This window comes from Apodemus sylvaticus, chromosome 4 (assembly GCF_947179515.1).
Source record: "Apodemus sylvaticus chromosome 4, mApoSyl1.1, whole genome shotgun sequence".
NCBI lineage: Eukaryota > Metazoa > Chordata > Mammalia > Rodentia > Muridae > Apodemus > Apodemus sylvaticus.
The window spans coordinates 24,140,983-24,164,028 of NC_067475.1; the positions used below are offsets into that span (position 1 = coordinate 24,140,983).

A 23,046-nucleotide genomic window follows, 5' to 3' on the forward strand; every position below is an offset into this window, starting at 1 on the left:
TAGCAGTGAGATAATTTTATGGTTGGGGTCACCACAATAGGTATATTAAAGGGATGCAGCATTAGGGAGGCTGAGACCTGTGCTCTAGAGGAAGTAGAAATGTAAACATTTCTGTTTGCAAGGAGGCTTGCCCTCAGAAATGGTTTGACCAGGGCTTACTCAGCCTGGGTTTCCCCTGTGTTCTTCCAGTGGGGAGAAGGGAGATGGGTCAGCTTCAGTCCTGTCTGCCTCTAGCATCCTGTACCTTTTGCTTTGTTTTGTTTTGTTTTTTTGTTTTTTTTTTTTCTTCTAGACAGGGTTTCTCTGTGTAGCCCTGGCTGTCCCGGAACTCACTCTGTAGACCAGGCTGGCCTCAAACTCAGAAATCTGCCTGCCTCTGCCTCCCCAAGTGCTGGGATTAAAGGCGTGCGCCACCACCACCCCGCTCATCCTATACCTTTTAAGGGGCCCAGAATTTAAAACAAAAATACACCTGAGAATAACTAAAGTTTATAAGCTCATCTAAAGACTCAGATAAAGTAAAGAATTAAAAACTGTAGAATGTTTTCCCTTTTTACACAGTAAATTATATCTGTCTCTTAATTTAATACATTGAAAGGCACACAGCAAGCCAACCCACAGTTGGAATGAACATGGCAAACATTAAAACCAGACTCACAAGAAGGCAGGTGTGCTGGAATGATCAGGTCATGGGTTTTACTTTTAGTTTTGTTGAAAACAGACTTTTCATACAATTCATTCTGATTACATTTTTTCTTCCCTCAACTTGTCCAAGATCCTTCTCATCCTCTGGCCCCCAATCTGAATCTACAATCTTTCTGTTTCTTCTTCTTCTTCTTCTTCTTCTTCTTCTTCTTCTTCTTCTTCTTCTTCTTCATAATAATAATAATAATAATAATGTCAAGCAAAGCTGGACCAGGACAAAACAAATGAGCAAAAAGAAGAAAGAACCAAAGAAACAGCATGAGAAATACATGTATGTAGAGACACATGTTTATACACACACACACACACACACACACACACACACACACACACATCCCATAAAAACAACCGGAAGCCATAATATATACATAAAGGATCCATAAGTTAATAAAAAGAGTCTGGCAAGACATGAGACAGAGAACCTCCAAAGGTTCTCTGAGTTGATTTCCTGTTGGCCGTCTACTGCTGGGCCTGATGGCACCTGTGCTTAATAGTGCTTTGTGTCTACAGTGAAACTTTGCTGGACTGAACTAATTTTTCATTTGTGAGTAGTGTCAGTTAGAGCTTGCTTGCGGCTTAGGGGTCGGAGGGAGCTTGTGTTCCCTTGCCCTCTCAGGGCTGGGACCCTGTTGGCCCAGACCTGTGCAGGATTTGTACTTCTTCAGTGCCTGTCAGTTAGTGTGTGCTTCAGTCCTGTGTTAAGAGGGCCTTGTTTCTCTTATGTTGCCCATCTCATCTGGCTCTTACGATCTTTCTACCTCCTCTTCCATGGACTCCCCTGAGCCCTGAGGGTAGAGTTTGGTGGAGATATCCATTCAGAAGTGTTCCAGGTCTCTTTCTCTCCTCACTTTGCCCAGCTGTGGGTCTGGGTTTGTTCTCATCACCTGCAGGGAGAAGCTTCTGTGACGATGGCTGAGAAGGCACTTGTTTTTGAATACAGCACAGTGTTGTTAGCAGTCACTGTGTTACTATGTTTCTTCAGCAAAGACTCGTGTTGAGTTTTCCCCTAGGTGCCTGGGCTGTCTGGTATCAGGTTCTTGGCCACCTGAGCAGTGTTACAGAGATAAATCAAAAGCTTAGATTGTTCTGTGGTTCCCATGGGCCCCTTTGGCCAACAACTCAGCTACAATGTAGCTCACTTCTGGTACTTCATTTGATGGTGAGAGATGTCCAGTTGGTATCTGTTTCCTATGTTATTTGGTGATTTTATTTAGCTCGCCTTCATATATGTATATGTTTTAGGAAGCTTCTACTGTAGTGGGCCATACAACCAATCAAATGGCTCTTAGTTTTAGATCTCCCTCTATTCTCTCCCTTACCTCATATTTCCTCCCACTCCCCCTATGATTCTCCCATCCATCCAGAACTATTCTATCTTCCCTTCCAGGGGAGAGCTACCCTTCCCTACTAGTCTCTTACCAGATACCTAGCTTCTATAGTAATATGGATTAAAATTTGCTTATTGAAGACTTAGCACCTGCCAGGCTGGTGGTGCAAGCCTTTAATTCAAGCACTGGGGAGTCAGAGGCAGGTGGATCTCTGAGTTCTTCGAGGCCAACCTGGTGTACGGAGAAGGTTCCTGGACAGCCTGGGTGTCATAGTTAGGGTTTTACTGCTGTGAACAGACACCACGACCAATCCAAGTTCTTTAAAAGACAACATTTAATTGGGGCTGACTTCCAGGCTCAGAGGTTCAGTCCATTGTCATCAATGCAGAAACATGGCAGCATCCAGGCAGATGTGGTGCAGGAGGAGCTGAGAGTTCTACATCTTTATCTGAAGGCTGCTAGTAGAAGACTAACTTCCAGGCAACTAGGGTGAGGGTCATAAGCCCACACCAACAGTGACACACCTACTCCAACAAGGCCACACCTCCTAATAGAGTCATTCCCTGGGCCAATCATATACAAGCCATCACACTGGGCTACACAGAGAAACCATGTCTTAAAAGAATAAATCATATACCTGAGTCAATTGTCCACCTGAGACAATTGTTGATCTGGGGCACAGCCAGTAGAGGTCAGGTGTGCCTTCTACTGTGCCCTGACCTCCACTGTATAGCATGTGGTTTTTCCCGCCTTCCCAAGGAGGCCTGTGGCACCCCAGGAGCATCCAGGGTAGACCCCTTCCCCCTCTCCCTACCTGCCAGGTCCACCTGAGGCACAGCCAGCATTTTAGACACCACAATTCATATTGGCCTTTAACTCAATGGGCCCTACATAAAGTTTTGTGGAATTTCTTAAGATTAACAAATTTCATACATAACTTAGGGAACATAGCAGGCTATGTGACCAGCATGACCTTGCTCTGAGTCAAGTTATTTTTCTGCGTCCATGACTGGCAGACGTGTTACAGCAACAATATGGAAGAGCTGGCAGGCATGGAGCCAAATGGCTACAGCTATGTGTGGGTGGGGGGAGGGCAGACCTCAACACTTAATGGGACACAATGAAAGCAGTGCTAAGAGGAGTGCTTAGTTCATAGCACTAAGTGCCTTCATAAAGAAATTAGAGACTTCTCATGCTAGCAATTTAAAAGCACACCAGAAAGCTCTAGAACAAAAAGAAGCAAACACACCTATGAGGAGTAGATGGTAGGAAATAATCAAACTCAGGGCTGAATTCAATAAATTAGAAATAGAACAGTACAAAGAACCAATGAATCCAAGAACTGGTTCTATGAGAAAATCAACAAGATAGACAAACCCTTAGCCAACTAACAAAAGCCAAAGAGACAGTATTTAAGTCAACAAAATCAGAAATGAAAAGGGAGACATTAACAACAGACATTGAAGAAATCAAAAAGCCTGTTCTTCACAAAATTGGGAAATCTAAATGAAATGGATGATTTTCTTGACAGATATCACTTATCAGCGTTAAATCAAGAGTAGGTAAACTATTAAAATAGTCTTATATTCCCAAGGTAGAATTAGTCATTAAAAGGCCCCCCAACAAAAAAGATGGTCATGTACAGAAAACCATGTACAGCCAATGTAGTTCCCATCACAATTCCAACACAATTCGTCACAGACCTTGAGAGAGCAATTCTCAATTAGGGTCACTTATGTATACCATCTTATCATCTGCAAATAGTGCTTTGACCTCTTCCTTTCTAATTGGTATCCCCTTGTCTGGGTCAGGGTTTGCATCCATGCACAAAACAGCATGACCAAGAAGCAAGTTGGGGAGGAAAGGGTTTATTCAGCTTATACTTCCACATTGCTGTTCATCACCAAAGGAAGTCAGGACTGGAACTCAAGCAGGTCAGGAAGCAGGAACTGATGCAGAGGCCATGGAGGGATATTTCTTACTGGCTTGCTTCCCATGGCTTGCTTAGTTTGCTTTCTTATAAAACCCAAGACTCCCAGCCCAGGGATGGCACCACCCACAATGGGCCCTCCCCCCTTGATCACTAATTGAGAAAATGCCCCACAGCTGGATCTCATGGAGGCACTTCCCAAACTGAAGCTCTTTTCTCTGTGATAACACCAGCTTGTGTCAAGTTGACACACAACCCACCCAGTACATCCCTTGATCTCAATTCATATGGAATACCAAAAAACCCAGGATAGCTACAACAGTCGTGTAGAATAATAGAACTTCTGGAGATATCACCATGCCTGATATTTTTCAAGCAATTACTATTTTGTGCTTGATAAACCACATGGTATTGGCATAAAATTGGAAGGTTGATCGATGGAATAGAATATAAGATCCAGAAATAAACCAACAACCTACAGGCACTTGAATTTTAACAAAGAAGCCAAAAATTTGGTGAACCAATGTGCTTATTGGAGTTACTTATAGGAGTCTGTTTCAGGTACATGGGCTGGGGTTGGCAACACAGACATTTAATTGTAGCACTCACAAGACAGAAGCTGGTGGGTCTTTGTGAGTTCCAGACCAGCAAGGTCTTCATTTGAGACAGATTTCTAATGCAAATCAAATCAAATCAAATCAAAATCAAACCAACCATCAATTATAAAAACCAAAAACTAACCAAAACTGTTTAGCCTGTAGATGCACCACCCTCATAAAGCAGTTGGAAGGATAGTGTTTTTGTCCCTGTAACAAGACTCATGTACTTTTGTTAGTAAAGTCTGCCTTGTCCAATTCACAGGGGATTGAATGGCTGGGGGGGGGGGTCTGCTCTCTGTAAGGTGCTCATGGTTAGGGACATGGCCATATCTTTAGGGGGCTTATAGCAGAAAGTGTTTGAGAATCACATTATATAATACGTAGGAAGGAACACTTTATAATGGTAGCTTTGATATCAATAGAAATTGCTGTTCATTTCTGAGGAAGGAATGGAAAATTAAAAGGAACACCAGAGGGCGCTGTGGTAGCATTTTGAAAACTAAGGTGCCAAAAGCATAATGGCTACATGAAAAACCCTTGTGCTTTTCAGACCAATGTGTCGTAGTACTGTGATTAGATTGCCTTCTAAACTAAAGTGCTTGTGCACTATTACTGGAATGGATGCATATTGTCACTAATGTCAGACCCACAAAACCAGCTTTTAGAAATAAGACATATTCCTTGTTATGTGGGGGAATACATATTTTGATATGTAGGTTTAATAATCCAAAGAAGGTCAATGGTATATGTGTATTAAAATTTTAAGCCTTGGACTAAAGTCTTAGCAAATAGAAAGCAGGACAGTTCTTACAACAACAGAAAGTACATTGCCCTGCAAACCATTACCATAATATTTTTGGGATTTTCCCTTTGGAGGGAATCAAGTTCTAGTCTGGCCCAACACTCTAGAAATGTAGTTTGTGTTGCATCCAGCCTTTCAAAAGCAGCATTTGTTAGTGAATGAGAGCATGTAGGGAAAGGAGACAGCTGTCAGAATGTAGATGTTAGGTATTTTACTCATTGAAAGCTGCATTACTTGTATGTGATTTTTAAAAATAGCATCTCAATCTGTAGTCAGGTGTGGCCTTGATTAGGGAGAAGATGAGTATAAAAACCATTTTTGAAAAATTCCACTCAAAACAGGAAATCTGCTTCCAGATAATATCTTCTATATATTAACTACAGGGAGCTGCATCTATGGAATCTTTATGACATGGTCTCCTATACAAGACCTGGACAATGACATCACCCATTGAGATTCCAATGTGGAAAAGGGAAATCTCGCAAGGCACACTCCTAGATAAAGACCTACAGGCAAATTAATGGCTATTAAGAGAGGAAGACCAGTCTTCTCCAGGAAGGAGTCACCCAAAAGACTATCCAATCCTGATTGGTTAACCAATTACTCATGTAGAACATGGATAATACTAAATGGACTCAGCAGTTTCTATCTGTATATACGTCTGTGTACATATATGTAACAGTGGAAGAAGAGAGGTCATAGATTTGAGAGTTAGTAGGGGAGGGGATGTGAGAGGAGGTGGAGAGGGGAGACCGTGGGATAGAAATCACGTGAGTACAGTACTCACGTATAAGATTCCTCCCAAACAAACAAACAAACAAAAAAAAAAAAACCAAACCACCAAATCCTAAACAGCAGCAAGCAAAAAGAGTGACTATATAATTTATAGTCCATTTGTGTTGGTACAAAGTGTAAATCCATGCTTAAACTCATCGTTTTCTTTGGCTCATTGTGGAAAGTAGTAAATCATCCAGACAGGCTCGGATCCAATCGGCTAACATTCCAAGTTGCTCCTGGCATCTTCAAAAGGTCAGGATTGTTCGGATGCTGATAAAAGTAATACAACAGTAAGTACTATTTATCTGGACACTTTATCCAAAGTCCACAGGTTGTTTTCCTTTTCACTTTAGAGTTTGAGCTAGTCTTTTCTTTAGAGACACCTTTTAAAAATTAACATGTGCTGTTTATATGCAGTAATGGGGTTCATACAATGCTCTTTGACCATATGCACCCCACCCCCTTCTTGCTCCACTCCTCCCTTAAGTAGAAGCCCATGTGCCATTTCTTCTATTTTGTCATCTTTCTCCATCCATGGCATTAATAACATTTGTGACAGTGTTAACAGACCGGGGAAAGTGGGGATTTTTATTGTCTGTGACATTTATTCTGTTTCCAACTCTTACCACGTTGACTGTCATTTAGTCTCCTCCACTTCATTTACTCCTCTTTCCCCCCCACCCCCGTCTTTTAAGTTCTTTGTGCCATTTCTCTTCTAAATATCATTATTCTTGGTATTCACTCTTTGCTTCTATTAATAAAGGCTATAAATTAACTAAAATAGTTAATCCCAGACTTGCATAGTCCCCAGCCTCTAGGAAGGCTTCATTTTGAGGACAGATATAAATTAATACCTAGGAACCAATCCTGAGATGCACAGTACAGCTAAAACTGTTGAGCAAATGGGTCGATCTGACAGGAGCCCCAGGACAAGGCAAGGCCGTGAGGGCTGAAGAGCTTGTGTGTGCCTGATTCCTGCACTCTCTGCTCATATCTGTGTGGGGCTCTGACCATGAGTGTCCATTGTCAAACCACAGAAAACAGTGCTATATGTGAGCACGCTGGACCGGCGAGCCACCATTATACTATAGAAATCTTTCCTTCTAGGGAATAACTGACTTGAGTTAACAATTGTTTGTGAGAGGGAATTCATCTATCAGCTTTACGGCATAGTATATAACAACGTGTATTGCAAAAATTGGAAGCTTTTCCTTTTCTTTTTTTCTTTTTCTTTTTTTCTTTTTTTTTTTTTTTACCAAAATGGCTATTGTTTAATCTGTTAAGCACGTCTGTGTAAACACATGTAGTCAAGAGACACCTGGTTGGTTGATAGAGTAAATAAAAATCATAAAGTTGGGGGTTAGAAAGATGGCTCACTGGTTAGGAGCATTCGATACTCTTGCAGAGGACCCAGGTTTAGTCCCCAGCACCCACATCAGATGCCTCACAAATTCCTGTAGCCACAAGGCTTTAAATACACCAAGCTCTGCTCTATCCTTAATTTTATGGATTTATTGTATTTACTACACAAATCTACTTCTAGGGGGGGTCTGACATCCTATCTTGGCTTCCTCAGGGACCTACCTGCTCATGGTGCACATAAACACACACACAGATAGCACATAAAATAAAAGGTCATGAACAAAAACCATAAAAGATTTCTAGTTATAAACTTTGCTGTTTACCTTTTCCCTTGGTTCATCAGGTCAATTGCGTCATTGATTTTGTCGAAAGGTAGGGCATGGGTCACCAGTAAGTCCAGATCAAATTTCTTATTCTTATAGTCAGTAACCAGGTTTGGGACAGAGTCTACACTTTTCCAACCTGTAATTTAGCCACAATGACATATAAAGAAAGGCATGCCATTTGACATACAGAAGTAGTTTAATTTTTCTCCTTTAAAAGCATTTTTGTGGCATTTATACATGTGCATAATGTACTTTGCTAATGTCTACTCTCCCTGAATAGTCTCTCTTGTCACCTGTCCACCTCCTGCCGGTCCCTTTAGCTTAATGTCTCTGCTTTGTTTACATAAAATCTAGATGAGTGTGATTGTTGAGGAGGTGAAATATTAGGTCAGCTTTGGATTGCTTTAAATACACCAAGCTTTGCTCTATCCTTAATTTTATGCATTTATTATATTTAAATGTTTTCCTTTGCCAGGAAATAGTGGTTCATTCCTTTAATTCCAGCATTTGGGAGGCAGAGGAAGGAAAATCTCTGGGTCTGAGGCCAACCTGGTCTACAGAGTGAGTTCCAAGACAGGCAGGGTTACACAGAGAAGCCGTCTTTAAAAAAATTTTTTTTTCTTTTTCTTCATAAGGAAAATTCAAGATTATTATCCACATTAGCTAAGAAATTGTCTTAATTAGACCAAAGTTTCCCTTTTGTTACTTTTGATAACATTGGTCCATTTCAATACCACTTGACATTTTTTTTTCCTTTTCTTTTGAGATGGTTCCTGTTTTGCAGCTGAGGTAGGCCTTGAATTCACGATGAAGACTTGCCTCAAATTTATGATCTGTCTCATCCTCTTGAAAGCTAGGATTATAGGCTTGTACCACTAAGCTCAGCTACCTAAATTGAATTTCAATTTGTAAATTATAGTCATATTGCTATATAAACTTCATTGACTTTTCAAATACTGGACTAGTTTTTGTATACTCAGTGTTTATACAAATTATTTTTGTTTCAAAATTTAATAATTTTATAATTTCATATCATAGTGAAGAAATGAAAAACTAGGAAGAAAGAAACTGACCACCGAAGAATGTTCCATTTACAGAACGGCCCATTATAAAGTCCACAGTAGATATATTCATTTCATCAACCTTGGCTCCGACCACAGTGCATGACCCCCAGCCTACTACAGTGCAGTCCACAGCTGCTTTCTGAAACATCAAACAAAAGATTACCTGGGCAAGCAGAGAAATGGACATGACCTCGTGTGACTATATACAGTGCTCCAGGGACTGTTTGTACTACATTGCCAGTTACATGTAGGCTTAAGTTCAGGACATCGCCGCATCATTCAGTGAACTGGCTCTAGTGTTCTGTGACGTGTAAAATGTACAAAATCAGTCTTAGTACATCAAAAAGATATTGGAAGGAAATGGGATGCACTACCCTGTGCAAACACCATGGTTTGGCTGAAACTTCAACGTATAGCACGGATACTGAGAAACACGACTATAGAATTAAGAAGAGTATGTAATAGTTTAGCAATCTACCACAAACACTTACTAAAATATGAGAAATTCCAGGGATTTATGATGAAAATATTGAAAAGTATTTTTATTTTTATTTGTTTGTTTGTTTTGGTTTTTTGGATTTGGTTTTTTCGAGACAGGGTTTCTCTGTATAGCCCTGGCTGTCCTGGAACTCACTCTGTAGACCAGGCTGGCCTCGAACTCAGAAATCCACCTGCCTCTGCCTCCCAGAGTGCTGGGATTACAGGCATGTGCCACCACTGCCTGGCTTGAAAAGTATGAAGAGAGCTAGTAAGTGATTCAGCAGAGCCTTTGAAGTGAGGCACACACTGAATACTTAGATTCTGAATGCTAGATTTCCGAGTAGGATAAAGATGGAGAAATGTTATTTAAAACTGGGCAAAGACACTAGAAAATAATGCTTTGTTTCCCTACACTTTTTAGCCACCATCAGTTAAGATGTATCCTGCCTGCTATGTCTGCACTTGCTGAGATGTGAGGCCATGGATTTGAGCTTTAACTGCTGAGCCACCATGCAGAAGAACAGTCCAAGAGAATTGCCTAGACATAAGGAAATCATTGACTGAGTCAGAGAACCGCTGTGTTAGCCTACTATAAGCCTGGGGCTGATGGAAAACTGCTAAGCACTGAAAATGTAAGTTTCAGTGTGGAAGGCCCTTCCAGGTAGAAACCGTAAGGCAAACATAAACATTTTGACTGATACAGAGGACAAAGATAGGCCTGGTTGGCTCCACACTGCTGATCACCCAGGAAGACGTAGTTGTTGTTCTCTTCCTGGAAGGTGACACATTCTAGAAAATTAGAATCTGCTTTGAAGTTTTTATTTTAAGGTGTGTTTGTTTCCTATTTTGAGAATTTCTAATGCTTTAAAATCAACTCAAAGCTGGAGTGGTGGTGCATACCTATATTCCCTGTCCTTGGGAGTCTGAGGCAGGAGGATTGCAAGTTCCAGGATAGCTACATGTAAAACTCTAAAACCAAAACCAAACCAAACCAAACCGAAACCATCAAATCACCAAACCAAACCAAACCAACAACAACAATAACCCCCCAAAAAACCCAGCAATGAGAACAGAACCACACCCTCCTCTAAACTACAAAATTTGAAGAGTAATAAAAAGAAATTAACCCTTATATAGCCCTGGCTGTCGAACGAAGTGGCGATATATATGTTTGATTCATAATTTAGAATACTCATAAATCAGCTAGTATTAGAACATATTAAAATTTAACAAGCTAAAATAAAAAGAAATTAACTCTTATATAGCCCTGGCTGTCTTGGACCCCACTATTAAGATCAGATAGCTCTTGAATGTATAAAGTCCTGCCTGCTTCTGTCACCCAGATGCTGAGATTAACAGCATGTGACACCATCTTCCGTCTTATTTTCTGTGTAGTTTGTATGACAGAACATTTTTATCTGTACACAGGACATAGATCCGTGGGGAGGAGAAGAGTCTGTGGTGTCACTTTTCACTTTAACGTAGCTGCTTACAGGAACTCTTTAAACACTCTTGTTCTTGAGGAGAGGGATTGAAGAAGAGTCTTGGACTTCAACCTTAGGCCTCCACATGCACATGCATATACATGTGCACCCACATACATGCAAACATATATATACATATAAACATATCACATACCCATGAGAAAATGGAAGCAGCCATTACCATGTTTTAAAGGCCTTTCCTGATGCTATGCTTGCATTTCTGACCTTTTCTTTAGACCAGCAGTTAAACTCTATGACCGTAAACTGGTCTGAATGAGGAATTGTATTTTATTGTATTTTATAGTAAGATGACTCTTGTTAAGAATTAGTTTTGAATGCATGTATTGGTACATATTTTAATCCCAATACTTGAGAAGCAGAGGCAGGCAGATTCTGTGAGTTCAAGGCCAATCTAGTCTACACAGTGAGTTCCATGACACTGGGGCTACACAGTGAGACCCTGTCTCAAACAAAGAATATTTTTGTTTGAATTGGCACAACATTAGAAACTTGCTAACGCTATATAACTTTTGAACTCTTCTGTTAGGTTCTTTAGGCTGCTTCAGAAAATTAGATCAAATTTATACCTATAATTAGAAGTTGCTTTATAATCCCCAAACATGGGTTTGTTTTCTTAGGTTTGGAAGTTTTTGGTTGAAGACTAAGTATCTCATCTTTTTAAGATAGATAAATCTATCTTGTTTCACCTGAATTCTAGTGTAATTCTGATTCATAATTTAAAATACTCATAAATCAGCTAGTATTAGAACATATTAAAATTTAACAAGTTAAAATTAACATGCTCTATTAGCTGATTTATATCACTGTTTTTTATTTGAAAACAATAACAACAACAACAACAACGCAACAGTGAGATTCCCCCAAACTGTGGCACAGAGCTCTGGCTCAGGCATGCATCCTGGAATGTGGTTCAGGCATCGATACTCTACAAAAAACCTAAATAATAGCAAACAATGGGAACTTTCAAGAAGTCTGTGCTGGGTAGTTTTGTCTTTTCTTGACACAAGCTAAAATCGTCTGAGAGCCTCAATTTAAAAAAATGCCTTCATAAGATCAGATGTAGACAAGACTTTTAGGGCATTTTCTTATAATTGATTGATGGGGGAGGACCCAGTCCGTTGTGGGTGGTGCCATCCTTGGGCTGGTGGTCTGAGTTCTCTAAGAAAGAAGGCTGAGCAAGCCATGGGGAGCAGTCCAGTAAGCAGCATTCCTCCATGGCCTCTGCATCCTGGAGCTCCTGTCTCCAGGTTCTTATCTTGTTTGAGTTCCTGTCCTGGCTTCCTTCAGTGATGGACTACAGTGTGGACGTGTAAGCCAAATAAATTCCTCCCCATGGTGTTTGGTCATTGTGCTTCATTGCAGCAGTAGAAACTAATTCAAGTAAAGTCTAATGCCAGCCATCATAATAAACACAGACACAGACACACACACACACACACACACACACACACACACTAGCTGTGGCAGCTAAGCTGCTTTTCACGTAAAATGAGCTATGGGAAGTGAAGAATGTGGGGCACTGCAGCGTGCAGGGTGGGAAGCTTAGAACACAGGGTGCAGCAGAGGGTACGAAGCCCTGACTGCTGCTGTCCCCAGCAGCAGCTGATGTTTACCAGCTTTTCCCGCCTGCTGGATGCTGCCAGACGGTTGCGTGTGACCTGTGATTGCTTTCCTCCTGGATTCCATTCTGTTCCGGAGAATGCCCTAGTCGGGTAAGACCCAGGGAAGGAGACACTAGAAAGTATGTTTCTTTATAGCTTTTACTCCTTTTACCCAGCTCTAAGAGGTGTAGTAGCCAGGCTGCATGACAGTGTCACTCAAAAGGAAAAGCATCACAACTGCTCTCACTCACAGCAAAACCGGAAGAACCAAGGCAGAGAATTATGATGATAAATTCTTGGTCACTTCATCCACAAACGAACAAACAAACAAACAATAACATTAGCATCTTGAGTAAATACAAATTGCGTATTAGTCACCAAAGAAAAAAGCCGGGTAACACAAGTGGAAACTACAGAGACAGACTGGTCCGCAACATGTGACGACCTGTCTGCAACACGTGACTCACTGCCTTTTGTTTCTTTTTTATTTGATACAATAGGGGAGTTCCCTGGTTAAGTAAAAATAAAGGGACCCCCAAGTTATCTGTTAGAAATAGTTCTAATCATCATGGAAGCTATTATTTTCTGCCCAAGAAGAGATCTCAGAAGAGCGAACCTGTGGAAGTTGGCGGTATGGCTGCCATCTTAGAGGACTAGACGCATGGAGCATGCGCATTGGGGAAAGTGCTGTGACTTGGACTTGTTCTGACTGCCTTTTAAGGAGTCATGCGCGGGTCTTCTGCTTGCTGACAACTCTTTAGAGAGGCTTCGCTAATGGACCACATGTTATCCCACCATCAGCCTGTTCAGGTGAGGTGATACAGTTGAGAGAGTCACCCACATGGGCCTTGTGCTGTGTAGAGATTTTCAGCTTCCAAAATGTAAGCAAAATAAGCCTCTTCTCCTAAGGCCCCCAAACACAGGTCGTTAATGACACTAACGTTAAACAAACCAATAGAAACGACACCAGTGAGCTTTGATGGAAAGTTAGCGTGGCGGAGGGGGCGGTGGTAGCCTGCGGCTGACAGTTCTTTTCTGTCTGCCTTTGAAAACAGTAACATGAAGAAGGACATCTGCTGCTATAAGCATGGCCCACTTCCCCTTATTATTTAAGGACATATTAGAAGTGAGAAGCAAGGACTGGGCCTGGGAGAGAGGTCCACATACCAAAGTCTGAGCTGTTCCTGCGCAGTCAAGGGAGAAATCCACACCTCCACCGGTCAGCTCCGTGATGACGTCCTGGACGGGCTTGTCTAGGTCTCCGGGATTAAGGCAGTCAGTGGCTCCCAGGGCCTTGGCTTTTGGAAACTTCTCACTGTTGATGTCAATAGCTATGATTCTGGAAGCACCTGCTATTTTACACCCAATTATAGCAGAAAGACCTACACACCCCAGGCCAAAGACAGCACAAGTGGAACCAGGGGTGACCTGCAGGCAGGAAAAGTACAGAGTGATTTAAAGTTGATGCTCTTAGCTTGTTCTTTCATAAGGGGGACCCAGATATGCAGATAATAAAGAAAAAAGAATGCCTGTTAGAAAACTCTGATGTATCCAGTGGTGACAACCTGCCAGTGTGAAGACAGAGACTTTCCTACCAAAATTTGTGTAGTTGCTCAAGGACCATTCACATATCAGTTCAGAAGGAGCAAGCCCAAGTGGAAGAAATTCTCTTGTTTCACCTTTCCCTTCAGTGATGTCAGAAAACATTGAGAAAGTCCGCACAATCTCCAAGGAATTGTTTTTTTCTCCCACTGAAATTGGGTCAGAGGTATGTATATTTCTGCATCTATAGTTCTCTCTCTCTCTCTCTCTCTCTCTCTCTCTCTTTCCCTCTCTCTCTTCTTGACACAGGGCCTCTCTTTTTCTCTGTGTAGTCCTACTGTCCTGGAACTGGATCAGTAGACCAAACTGATAGATGATAGATAGAAAGATGGATGGATGGATGGATGGATGGATGGATGGATGGATAGATAGATAGATAGATAGATAGAAGGATGGATGGATAGTTGGATAGATAGATAGATAGATAGATAGATAGATAGATAGATAGATAGATAGTAATAGACTGATAGACTAACATATCTAATGTGTTGAGTAAAGTCAGCAGCGAGAGACCGGGCTTCTTCCTTGCAATGCTTCAGGGATACCTAGGAGATCTTTCCTTTTCTTTTTACCATCTTGTCTGTTTGACTGTGGCTACAGTCTTTAAATTAGCTGTAAAAGAGTGTTCAAATTCTAGTAGGATCCCAGGAACAAATTTTGCAAGAATATGCTCTTTTAAAACCACAAAGGTAATTATTGATAAATTATTGGTTGAGGGAGAACAATCTACAGAAACAGGGAGAAAGTGGGGTGACTACATGGAAATAGCCGGGGTTCTCTACTTGCTGTTGTTCCCAGATGAGCATTCATATTCAGAAGTTTAAATGGGCTTTATACAAAGCAAGGGACATCTATATGTAGCTTATTAAGTCAGTTTTATATATGCAATATAACTTAATATACTCATACCTATTACTGTTATTTAAAGACATCTAATAGCACACATGAAATCACAGAAGCTAAGCTAGAGATGTAGTTCAATGGTACAGCACTTTCCTAGCAGGTGCAGGGCCTGGGGTTCAATCCCCAGTACATATAAAAAGATAATCACAGAGGTAGTAAATGATCTAGGTAATTACAGTGGCAATAAGCAATTCAGCCAGCATGTGAAGACAGTCCTAACTTCTTTACACAGCATCGTCTCCCAGTAACCTCTGTTTGCAGACAGTGTACCTTGGCAGTGTTGATGGCAGCCCCATAGCCTGATGAGAACCCACATCCAATCAGACACACTCTCTCCAAGTTTGCCTCGTCATCGACTCTGGCAAGATTAGCTTCTGAAACCACAGTGTACTGAGAGAACGAACTGACTCCCATGAAATGATAAATTGATCTTCCTTTACAGGTAAACCTGCTGGTTCTGTCTTCCATGAGCTCTTGATCAATATTGGGGTTTTTAAAGTTTCTAGAAAAAGAAAAGCACACAATGAGGAAGCTATATCGGACACCATATATTTGTCATGAAAGTTTTATGGAATCAAATGGAAAGATTGGGAAAATAATTTGATCTTTTTCCCATCCATACATAGCATTTCTGAGTTATGTTAGTGTCAATATCAACATAACCTCTTGTTGAGTGCTTTCTCTATGTCAGGAGCTCTTTCAAGGACTTTATTATTAATTCTTTTTTTTTGATAGGAAGGTTAAATAAAACTAAAAATTAAACAGTACAGTGGCCCTTCATATGCTTACCCTCCAGCTTCCTTAACTGTCAAGTTCTGGTCAGTTTTGTCAAGTTTCTCCTGCCACCTTCTTCTCCTATATCATATTATTTCCCTGTACTGAAGTATCTCCTGTTTCTCAAAGCTTCCTTTAAGTTGGCATAGTGCATTTATTAAGACTGGAGTCGTCAGTCCCATACTTTCCCTCCTCATGAGTGTTGCAGAGCATTCTACTGGGATCTGGGTTAATGTGCCTCTGTTTCAGCACTGCCTCTTAAATTTGAAAGTTTTAATGAAATGCCTGATTCAGATTTCACATTTTTCTTGAAATACTTCAAAGGTGCTGTAATAGGCCTAGAGGGGTCACTGTATCTGATTTTTTTTTTTTAATGCTATTAGAATTCATGGCCATTTTCTAAACCCATCATTAAAGGTTTACAAAAGAAAATAGTTTTAATTCAACCCTGAAAACTGACATTAGTATCTTTTTGTAGATGGAGAAACAGAGGCACAGATATGAGTAATATGGTTTTAACCTATTTTTTATAGAAGATTTGCTTGTTATGTATGTGTGTGAGTTTATATGTACCACATGTGTAGATGCTCATAGAAGTCAGAAGAGGGCGGACGTTGGATCTCTTGGAACTGGAGTTACAGGTGGTCATGCACGCCTACATAGGTGCTGGTAACTGAATCCACGTCTGATGCAGGAGTAGTGATCACTTTTAACCGCTGAGCCCTCCAGCCCAGGTTTTAACTTCCTAAATAATTATCTTCAATCAACATTCAGGACAAACACATTTTTCTATGGTTTCAGTAAAATCAGTCTGAGGCGATTAAGATCCATCCTGTTGAGCCCCAGTGTCTGTGTTAGAAACCTGTTTTCAGGACCTGAAGTTGTATGGCCCTGTAGTAAATTAATGTGCCTTTCTATATTCTTTTTCACTCCCCTAGAAGTAGACGCGATTTTAACTTGGAATTTATCACTCCAGTGTTGTACTTCTACTTCCATTACATACACATGTAACCATAAACTCTGGTACTGTCTCCCTGTGATTTACTATCTAGTATGTCCTTTAGCATCATGCTGTGTAAATTAGGCTACTGGATATAGTTTAAGTCAAGCTATTTTCATTGCGTTACTGTATGGCCCTGGATCAGCCAGTTTTCTCATTGAAGGGCACTCCTGTGGTTTTTAATTGCTCTTATAAGCCATGTGTATTTGGAACAGTGTCTTATAGGCACATGCACACAGCATTAGTAAGTGGAAGCCTCTCATCTTTTCACCTCTATTTATGTTTGGCAAGTATGTTCAGGACATGCACGACCACTGATACTCTTGTTAACAGTGAAGGGAGCTTACCGGAGTTTCCCACAGAGATTTGTGAGAGGACTCAGACAGAGCTTGCACTTTTTGCACTGTGGTGCAAAGAATGGGATTACTTTGTCACCTACAAAGAAAGGCCACGTGTTAGGTCGTACCTAGGATGCAGTTATAGTTTCTAGAAGCACAGCTAGGTTATGGATCAATGGTAGAGAACTTGCCTGTGTTATGCAAGGTCTCAAGGCTTGATTCCTAGTCTTCAAAAACTTTCTCTCAGATAAACCAGTGAAAAACACTTTTTCCATAGTATACATTTTATATATAACAAGAATATATAAGTAGGAAAAATTTTTGTTTCAGTAAGATAGAAGATTGTGGATTTTTCGTCTTTAATCTGCTAGGCAGCCAGGTCGCCTGAACTGGTATTAACAGGTACAGAGGTCTGGCTGGGAATCTGCTCACTGAGGTCTCTGCACATGACCTCATTGTCTTTACAAACTGTCTTTACAGATACTCTGTATGGAACTGAGAGTATCACTGTAGGACACAGGAGGAGGGACATACCAGGCTAGGACACTCACTGCCCAAGTTGTACCTTTCAGGTTGACCTTTAAAGCCTGTTTTCTAGCTCCTCATCCGATTCCCACTTAACAATGGCTTTGGTTCTTTGATGACCAAAATGATGATAAGTCACACGTTCGTGTGTGGTAGCACCATTAGCTGATGTTATTACTTTATTCCTCACATCTGCCACTTTAGAAAAAAGAACTCCAAGTCCAATCACAAAAATCATTGTAAGTGGCCCCAATCAAACAGCCAGTAAATGGCAGAGTCAGGACTAAAGGGTTACACTGGTCATACTTTCAAGGCTGAAAGGTTTTAAGGGAGCAACCTGGTTTTGTGCTCATACTTGGAATGGAAAGTACTAAATATATTGCCAAGTTTGGATGCAGGACTGATTGGCCCCATCAGATCAGACGTGGCCTGCACACCAGTATACATTGTGTATGTTATAAAATATAATGAACCTTTGGCTTGCTTCATGGTATTAGGTTTTATCTTATGAACTTCCAAAATGGCACTTAAGCTAACATTGACATGCGTGGTGCTTTTCCCTAAGCCTCCTGCAAACCTTCACTCTTTACATAATCGTAAAATAAATTTCCATTTCACACGGAGGAAGTATTTGTGTACCATAGAAGCTTCAGTGTATATTAACCAAAGAACGTTGCTTCATAGGACAATTTCTCTGTTTATGTAAATAAAGTGGCTATATTTCTAAGATTTTATTGGGCTGTTCTGTTTTCAAATATTCTGCTTTCTTCTTACACCATGACAGACTGTTGTCAGTACCCCTTTGGGAAAGATGACCTGCGCGAGCAAAGCAGAGAGGCCCAGTCTTAGCACAGAGAGCAAAGGCAGTTGTCCGGAGCTATCCCAGAAAAGGCTTCTGCTTCATAGTTGTCCGGAGCTATCCCAGAAAAGGCTTCTGCTTCATAGTTGTCCGGAGCTATCCCAGAAAAGGCTTCTATTTCATAGTTGTCAGGAGCTATCCCAGAAAGGGCTTCTATTTCATTGAAATCAGAAGGTGAAGTACCTGGTTTGAAGTTTGTCACTCCTGGCCCAACGCTTTCTACAATTCCTGCACATTCATGGCCAAGGACTACTGGGAAGAGAGCTTTCTTCTTAGGATTGGTGGCGTTGATGTCAGTAGGGCACACGCACGTGGCCATTACCTGCAAAGCAAGACAGACCTGAGTTGTTCTGCAGTCCATTCTTAGGTCCAATGTTATCTTGAATCATTATAGCAATCCTAGAATTCAGTAAAATAATTACATTTTGAGGGAAAAGGAAGACATACAAAATGCACTAGGTTATAGTCTTTTCTTCCAAGAATCCAGTTTAATTTTCCAATTTTCATTGTTCCTGGAAAAAAATCACAGGGTTGTTGAAAAGTAAAAGTATCTTTTACTTTTGATTTTGACAAAAGTCAAAGGTAAAAGAGACAAGAGACTAGACACCAGGCAGGGGGTGAGGACGTAGGTCAACACAACTTGTTCTTCCTTGTGGAGACTGCATGAACTGTAGTAGAGGAAATAAACCTTCTGTAGTTAAACTAAGCCACCCTTCAACCTGTCCCAATGCGATTCTTCAGATTTGTCCAAGAGGCTTTGTCTTGCATCCTCACACACAAACCTGTGATGGGTTGGTTCAAGGGAAAAATGGATACCTGTGGACTTGCTGTTAATGAGTCTGCTCTGCTCTTCCCTATCAACCCATCCTTAATTCCTATTGACTCATCCCTAATCCCTCCTCTTGGTACCCATGGCCCTGTGTGGCTTCCTGGGGAGGCTCCCCAAGTTCTCAACCTCCTTGGCTTAGGTCTATGTCTCTGTCTGTCTGTCTGTCTGTCTGTCTCTCTCTCACATACACACACACACACACACACACACACACACACACACACACATTTCCCCATAATTAGCATTTGGAAAATAAAAAGAAAACCTAACTAATTCTATCGAAAAAAAAAAGTACTTTGCTAATACTTAGGGTTGGTATCAAGATTAAAATAGTTGAATTAGATTCAAGTCCACTGTAAAAAAAATGATAATGCCTCTTTTAAAATCTGGATCTAAAATTATCGCCGCCCATAGGGGAAAGCCAATCATCAGGGCCACTGCTCAGCTAAAGTCCCCACTCACCTGAATTCGAACTTCTCGAGCTTTAGGCGGAGACACTTCAATTTCTTCAATGCAAAGGGGACTGCCAGTTTTCCAGGCAATGGCTGCCTTGCATTTAATAACCTGAAAGAGAAAGGAAGGAGAGATGTAAGGTGGAGACTGAAGGTGAGGGAAGGAAGGGAGAGAGAGAGAGGGAGAAGGGTTTGGTTTTCTTTTTTCAAATAAAGACAACACCATAATTACATAAAAAAAAAAGAGGAGTTTGTAACCAGTTGCATATATAGTTACATTATTTTCAGGAGAAGAGATCTTAACAAAAATTAATGTCTATGTTATAATACTTATAATTTTCATATTTTGAGAAACAAATATATGAAAAAGTATCGCAATTCTGTTTCTACATATTTATCTTTATAACAAAGGAGATATATAAGGCTTTAGGATTTGGTAGGTGGTCAAAGGCATTTGTAATCGCCTCGGAATTACCTGAGCTGAGGTCATTAGATGTGTTTTTGATTTGATACTTAGAGTATGGTCTTTGGACTAGCAGGTATTTCTATCATTCTGGAGTTGTTAGAGAAGACAGCCCCATCCTAAATCCACTAACATGATCAACTAAGGTCTCCAGATGGTAAAAAAATCTGGGAAGTGAGGCTTACACAATCAGTTTAATGGTAGATTGTAAGTTAAATAAACATTGTTCTCTTTGTAAGAATCGAGTAAAAGTGCATTAAAAAATTGAATACCTAAGATTTTATAATTAATTCTTACATTATGTTTTTAGTCTAAAATTACATTTTTTTCAAACATAAGTAAAATTGAAAGTTGAAAGGAAGTCTATAATCCCTTATCCTAACCACTATCTATTGTTGAAAATTTCTTTGACCTGAATACTTGCTTCTCAATTGTCCTTAGGCAGCATTTAATTATGGCTTAAATTGCTATTTTTATATTACAAATGATATGTATATTCATTAGTAGAGACTTTGAAATGGAAGAAAAAAAACCCACCTATACGTTTATCACTTTTTCTTACATTGAAAGCCTTGGTGTGCCCTCACGTGAGTCTTGACACAGAATTTCACAATCTACTTTGCTACCCATTCACATGCCTTAAGTACATCCTCTGCATGGATGGATAGGGCACAGGTAACTCATTCCCTCCCAGCCCCCCTCCCCCCCAACTGTAAATCATTCAGGAATGAGCACCCTGGACACTTTGGCAAATCAGGGACCACTCCTATCCCTCCAGTTGACTTCAGTCGCTGTGCCTGGAGGGCAACCCGGCAGGAAGTATCTTCAGCAACTGTGCAAAGACTCAGCAGAAGCGGCAGCCCAATGCTGATAGAGGTTGTTCACTTACTTTTCCCTGGGTGCCCATTTTCCTTGGGAAGCTTGCTTTGGAAGTATCTTTCTGTCTCTGGCCTTTCACCTCTACCCAGAATGCTCTGTGCCCTGTGCTGGGGACTCTGGATAAATAGCATTCCTGCTGGCTGGTCCTCCAATCACAGCTTGCCTGACCTGTGCTGTGACATTGGTATTGTCACAGGTCATCTACAGACTCATTGCTCTCAGCTGCCGCCACAATGTTTTTTTTTAATTAGTTCTGTTTTTTTTTTTAAAACTTTTATTACAATTTATCAAATAGACAAAGTGCATTAATTGTGTAAGGCTGAGTTACAAATAGCTACTAAGCAAAGGTCATCTCAATTGTCCTGTAACTTCCTTCGCACCCATTCTTCTGTTTTACACCCTGATAATTTCCTTGCACATTTGTGGTTTTACTATACATTTGTGCTTTCCTATTGAATAGTTTAATGTTATTTATTAATAAGTTTGTGTGACTAGGCTCAGAGTATATATATACCCTTCCCTGTGTTCCCTGTGTTTCCCCCTTAGTTCTCTTTATTGACTGTTCACAGTGCTTTTTGCATGTATGTATGTATGTATGTATGTATGTATGTATGTGTGTAATGTGTATGGGTATTTTGACTGCATGTGTGTCTGTGTACCACATGTGTTCTTGGTGTCCATGGAAACTAGAAGAGTTTGCGGGAACCCCTAGGATTGGAGTTACAGATAACTGGGAATTGTCATGTAGGTTCTAGGAATTGAATCCAGGTCCTCTAGAAGAGGAAGCCAGTAGTCTTAATTGCTGAGTCATCTTTCCAGTCATTTACAATGGTTTAGTTGTTTATTTTCTTATTGTCGAACTCGCTACTGTCTGAACCCACTATAATTCATGCATCCCCTTCCTATCTGTTTTTTTATTTTTTTCTTTCTTTCTTTTTTTGGTTTTTCAAGACGGGGTTTCTCTGTGTAGCCCTGGCTGTCCTGGAACTGACTCTGTAGACCAGGCTGGCCTCGAACTCAGAAATCCACCTGCCTCTGCCTTCCAAGTGCTGGGATTAAAGGTGTGCGCCACCACTGCCCGGCTGTTTTTTTCTTTCTAATCATGGTGAGTCAGTGGCTACATAAAAATCATGTATCCATCATCCTAGATGGTGTGCACAGGAGTTCACTGTCTCCCAAGTTCTTGTTCCTTGTGCTGTGTCCTGCTTTAAAGTTCTGCCCCACAGCTGTTTCCTCTCTATGATCTGGCTGTCAGCTGACTTATTCCTGGTTGACAACTTCTTTGGCTACTATGGGAGTTCCTGGATGAGCCGCTGTGGCGGTCAGAGCAACTCATATCTACAGAATGACTGACCTCTGACCTCTGTGTGACTGGACGCAGAAACTTATGCTTAGAGTCACCAGACTTGAATTTGATCCTGTGGTGGTTTGTAAGGCTATACAATTCTTCATGACCTTTGTTTTCTCTGATTATCACCGAGGATAAGCACTTTGGTGTCTGGAATCAGGTTACACAGCTTATTGATGAATTAATGAGACATTGTTAAGATCATCATTATGTGACTTTCATTTCTTATAGTACTCTTAATTTTTTGCTTTATATATTTAAAATTGTTTATTTTATTTAGTGTCTGTGTCTGTGTGTGAGAATGTGTGTGTGTGTGTGTGTGTGTGTGTGTGTGTGTGTGTAGAAGCTGAAGGGCTCAGTTCTCTTCCTTAACGATGTAGGCTCTGGGACTTGACTGTAAGTGGTCAGCCTTGGGGGCAATTGCCTTTATTGACCGATCCATCTCACTGACCCCGGTTTACATATTTTACATTTTGATTATGTGAAAGTTCTATATTCTGTGTTTTAAAAGTTTAACATATTTTTGCCATCTTTGTCAATATGTTCTCTTTAGCTTTGCCAGTTTTTCACCTTCTCATAGTATTCACCGGCTCTT

General features: G+C 40.7%; 1 protein-coding gene across 1 annotated transcript; it reads right to left on the minus strand.

Moving 5' to 3' along the window:
• Nucleotides 1–6,386: 6,386 nt before the first annotated feature.
• Adh4 (alcohol dehydrogenase 4 (class II), pi polypeptide) lies at nucleotides 6,387–21,131 on the minus strand. Its single transcript, XM_052178489.1, has 9 exons — nucleotides 21,114–21,131; nucleotides 19,772–19,873; nucleotides 18,664–18,802; nucleotides 17,106–17,193; nucleotides 15,255–15,486; nucleotides 13,647–13,907; nucleotides 8,903–9,032; nucleotides 7,827–7,965; nucleotides 6,387–6,411 (listed from the first exon to the last, which is right to left on the minus strand). The coding sequence occupies exons 1-9, from the start codon at nucleotides 21,129–21,131 to the stop codon at nucleotides 6,387–6,389; spliced, it is 1,134 nt and encodes a 377-aa protein (XP_052034449.1).
• Nucleotides 21,132–23,046: the final 1,915 nt, after the last annotated feature.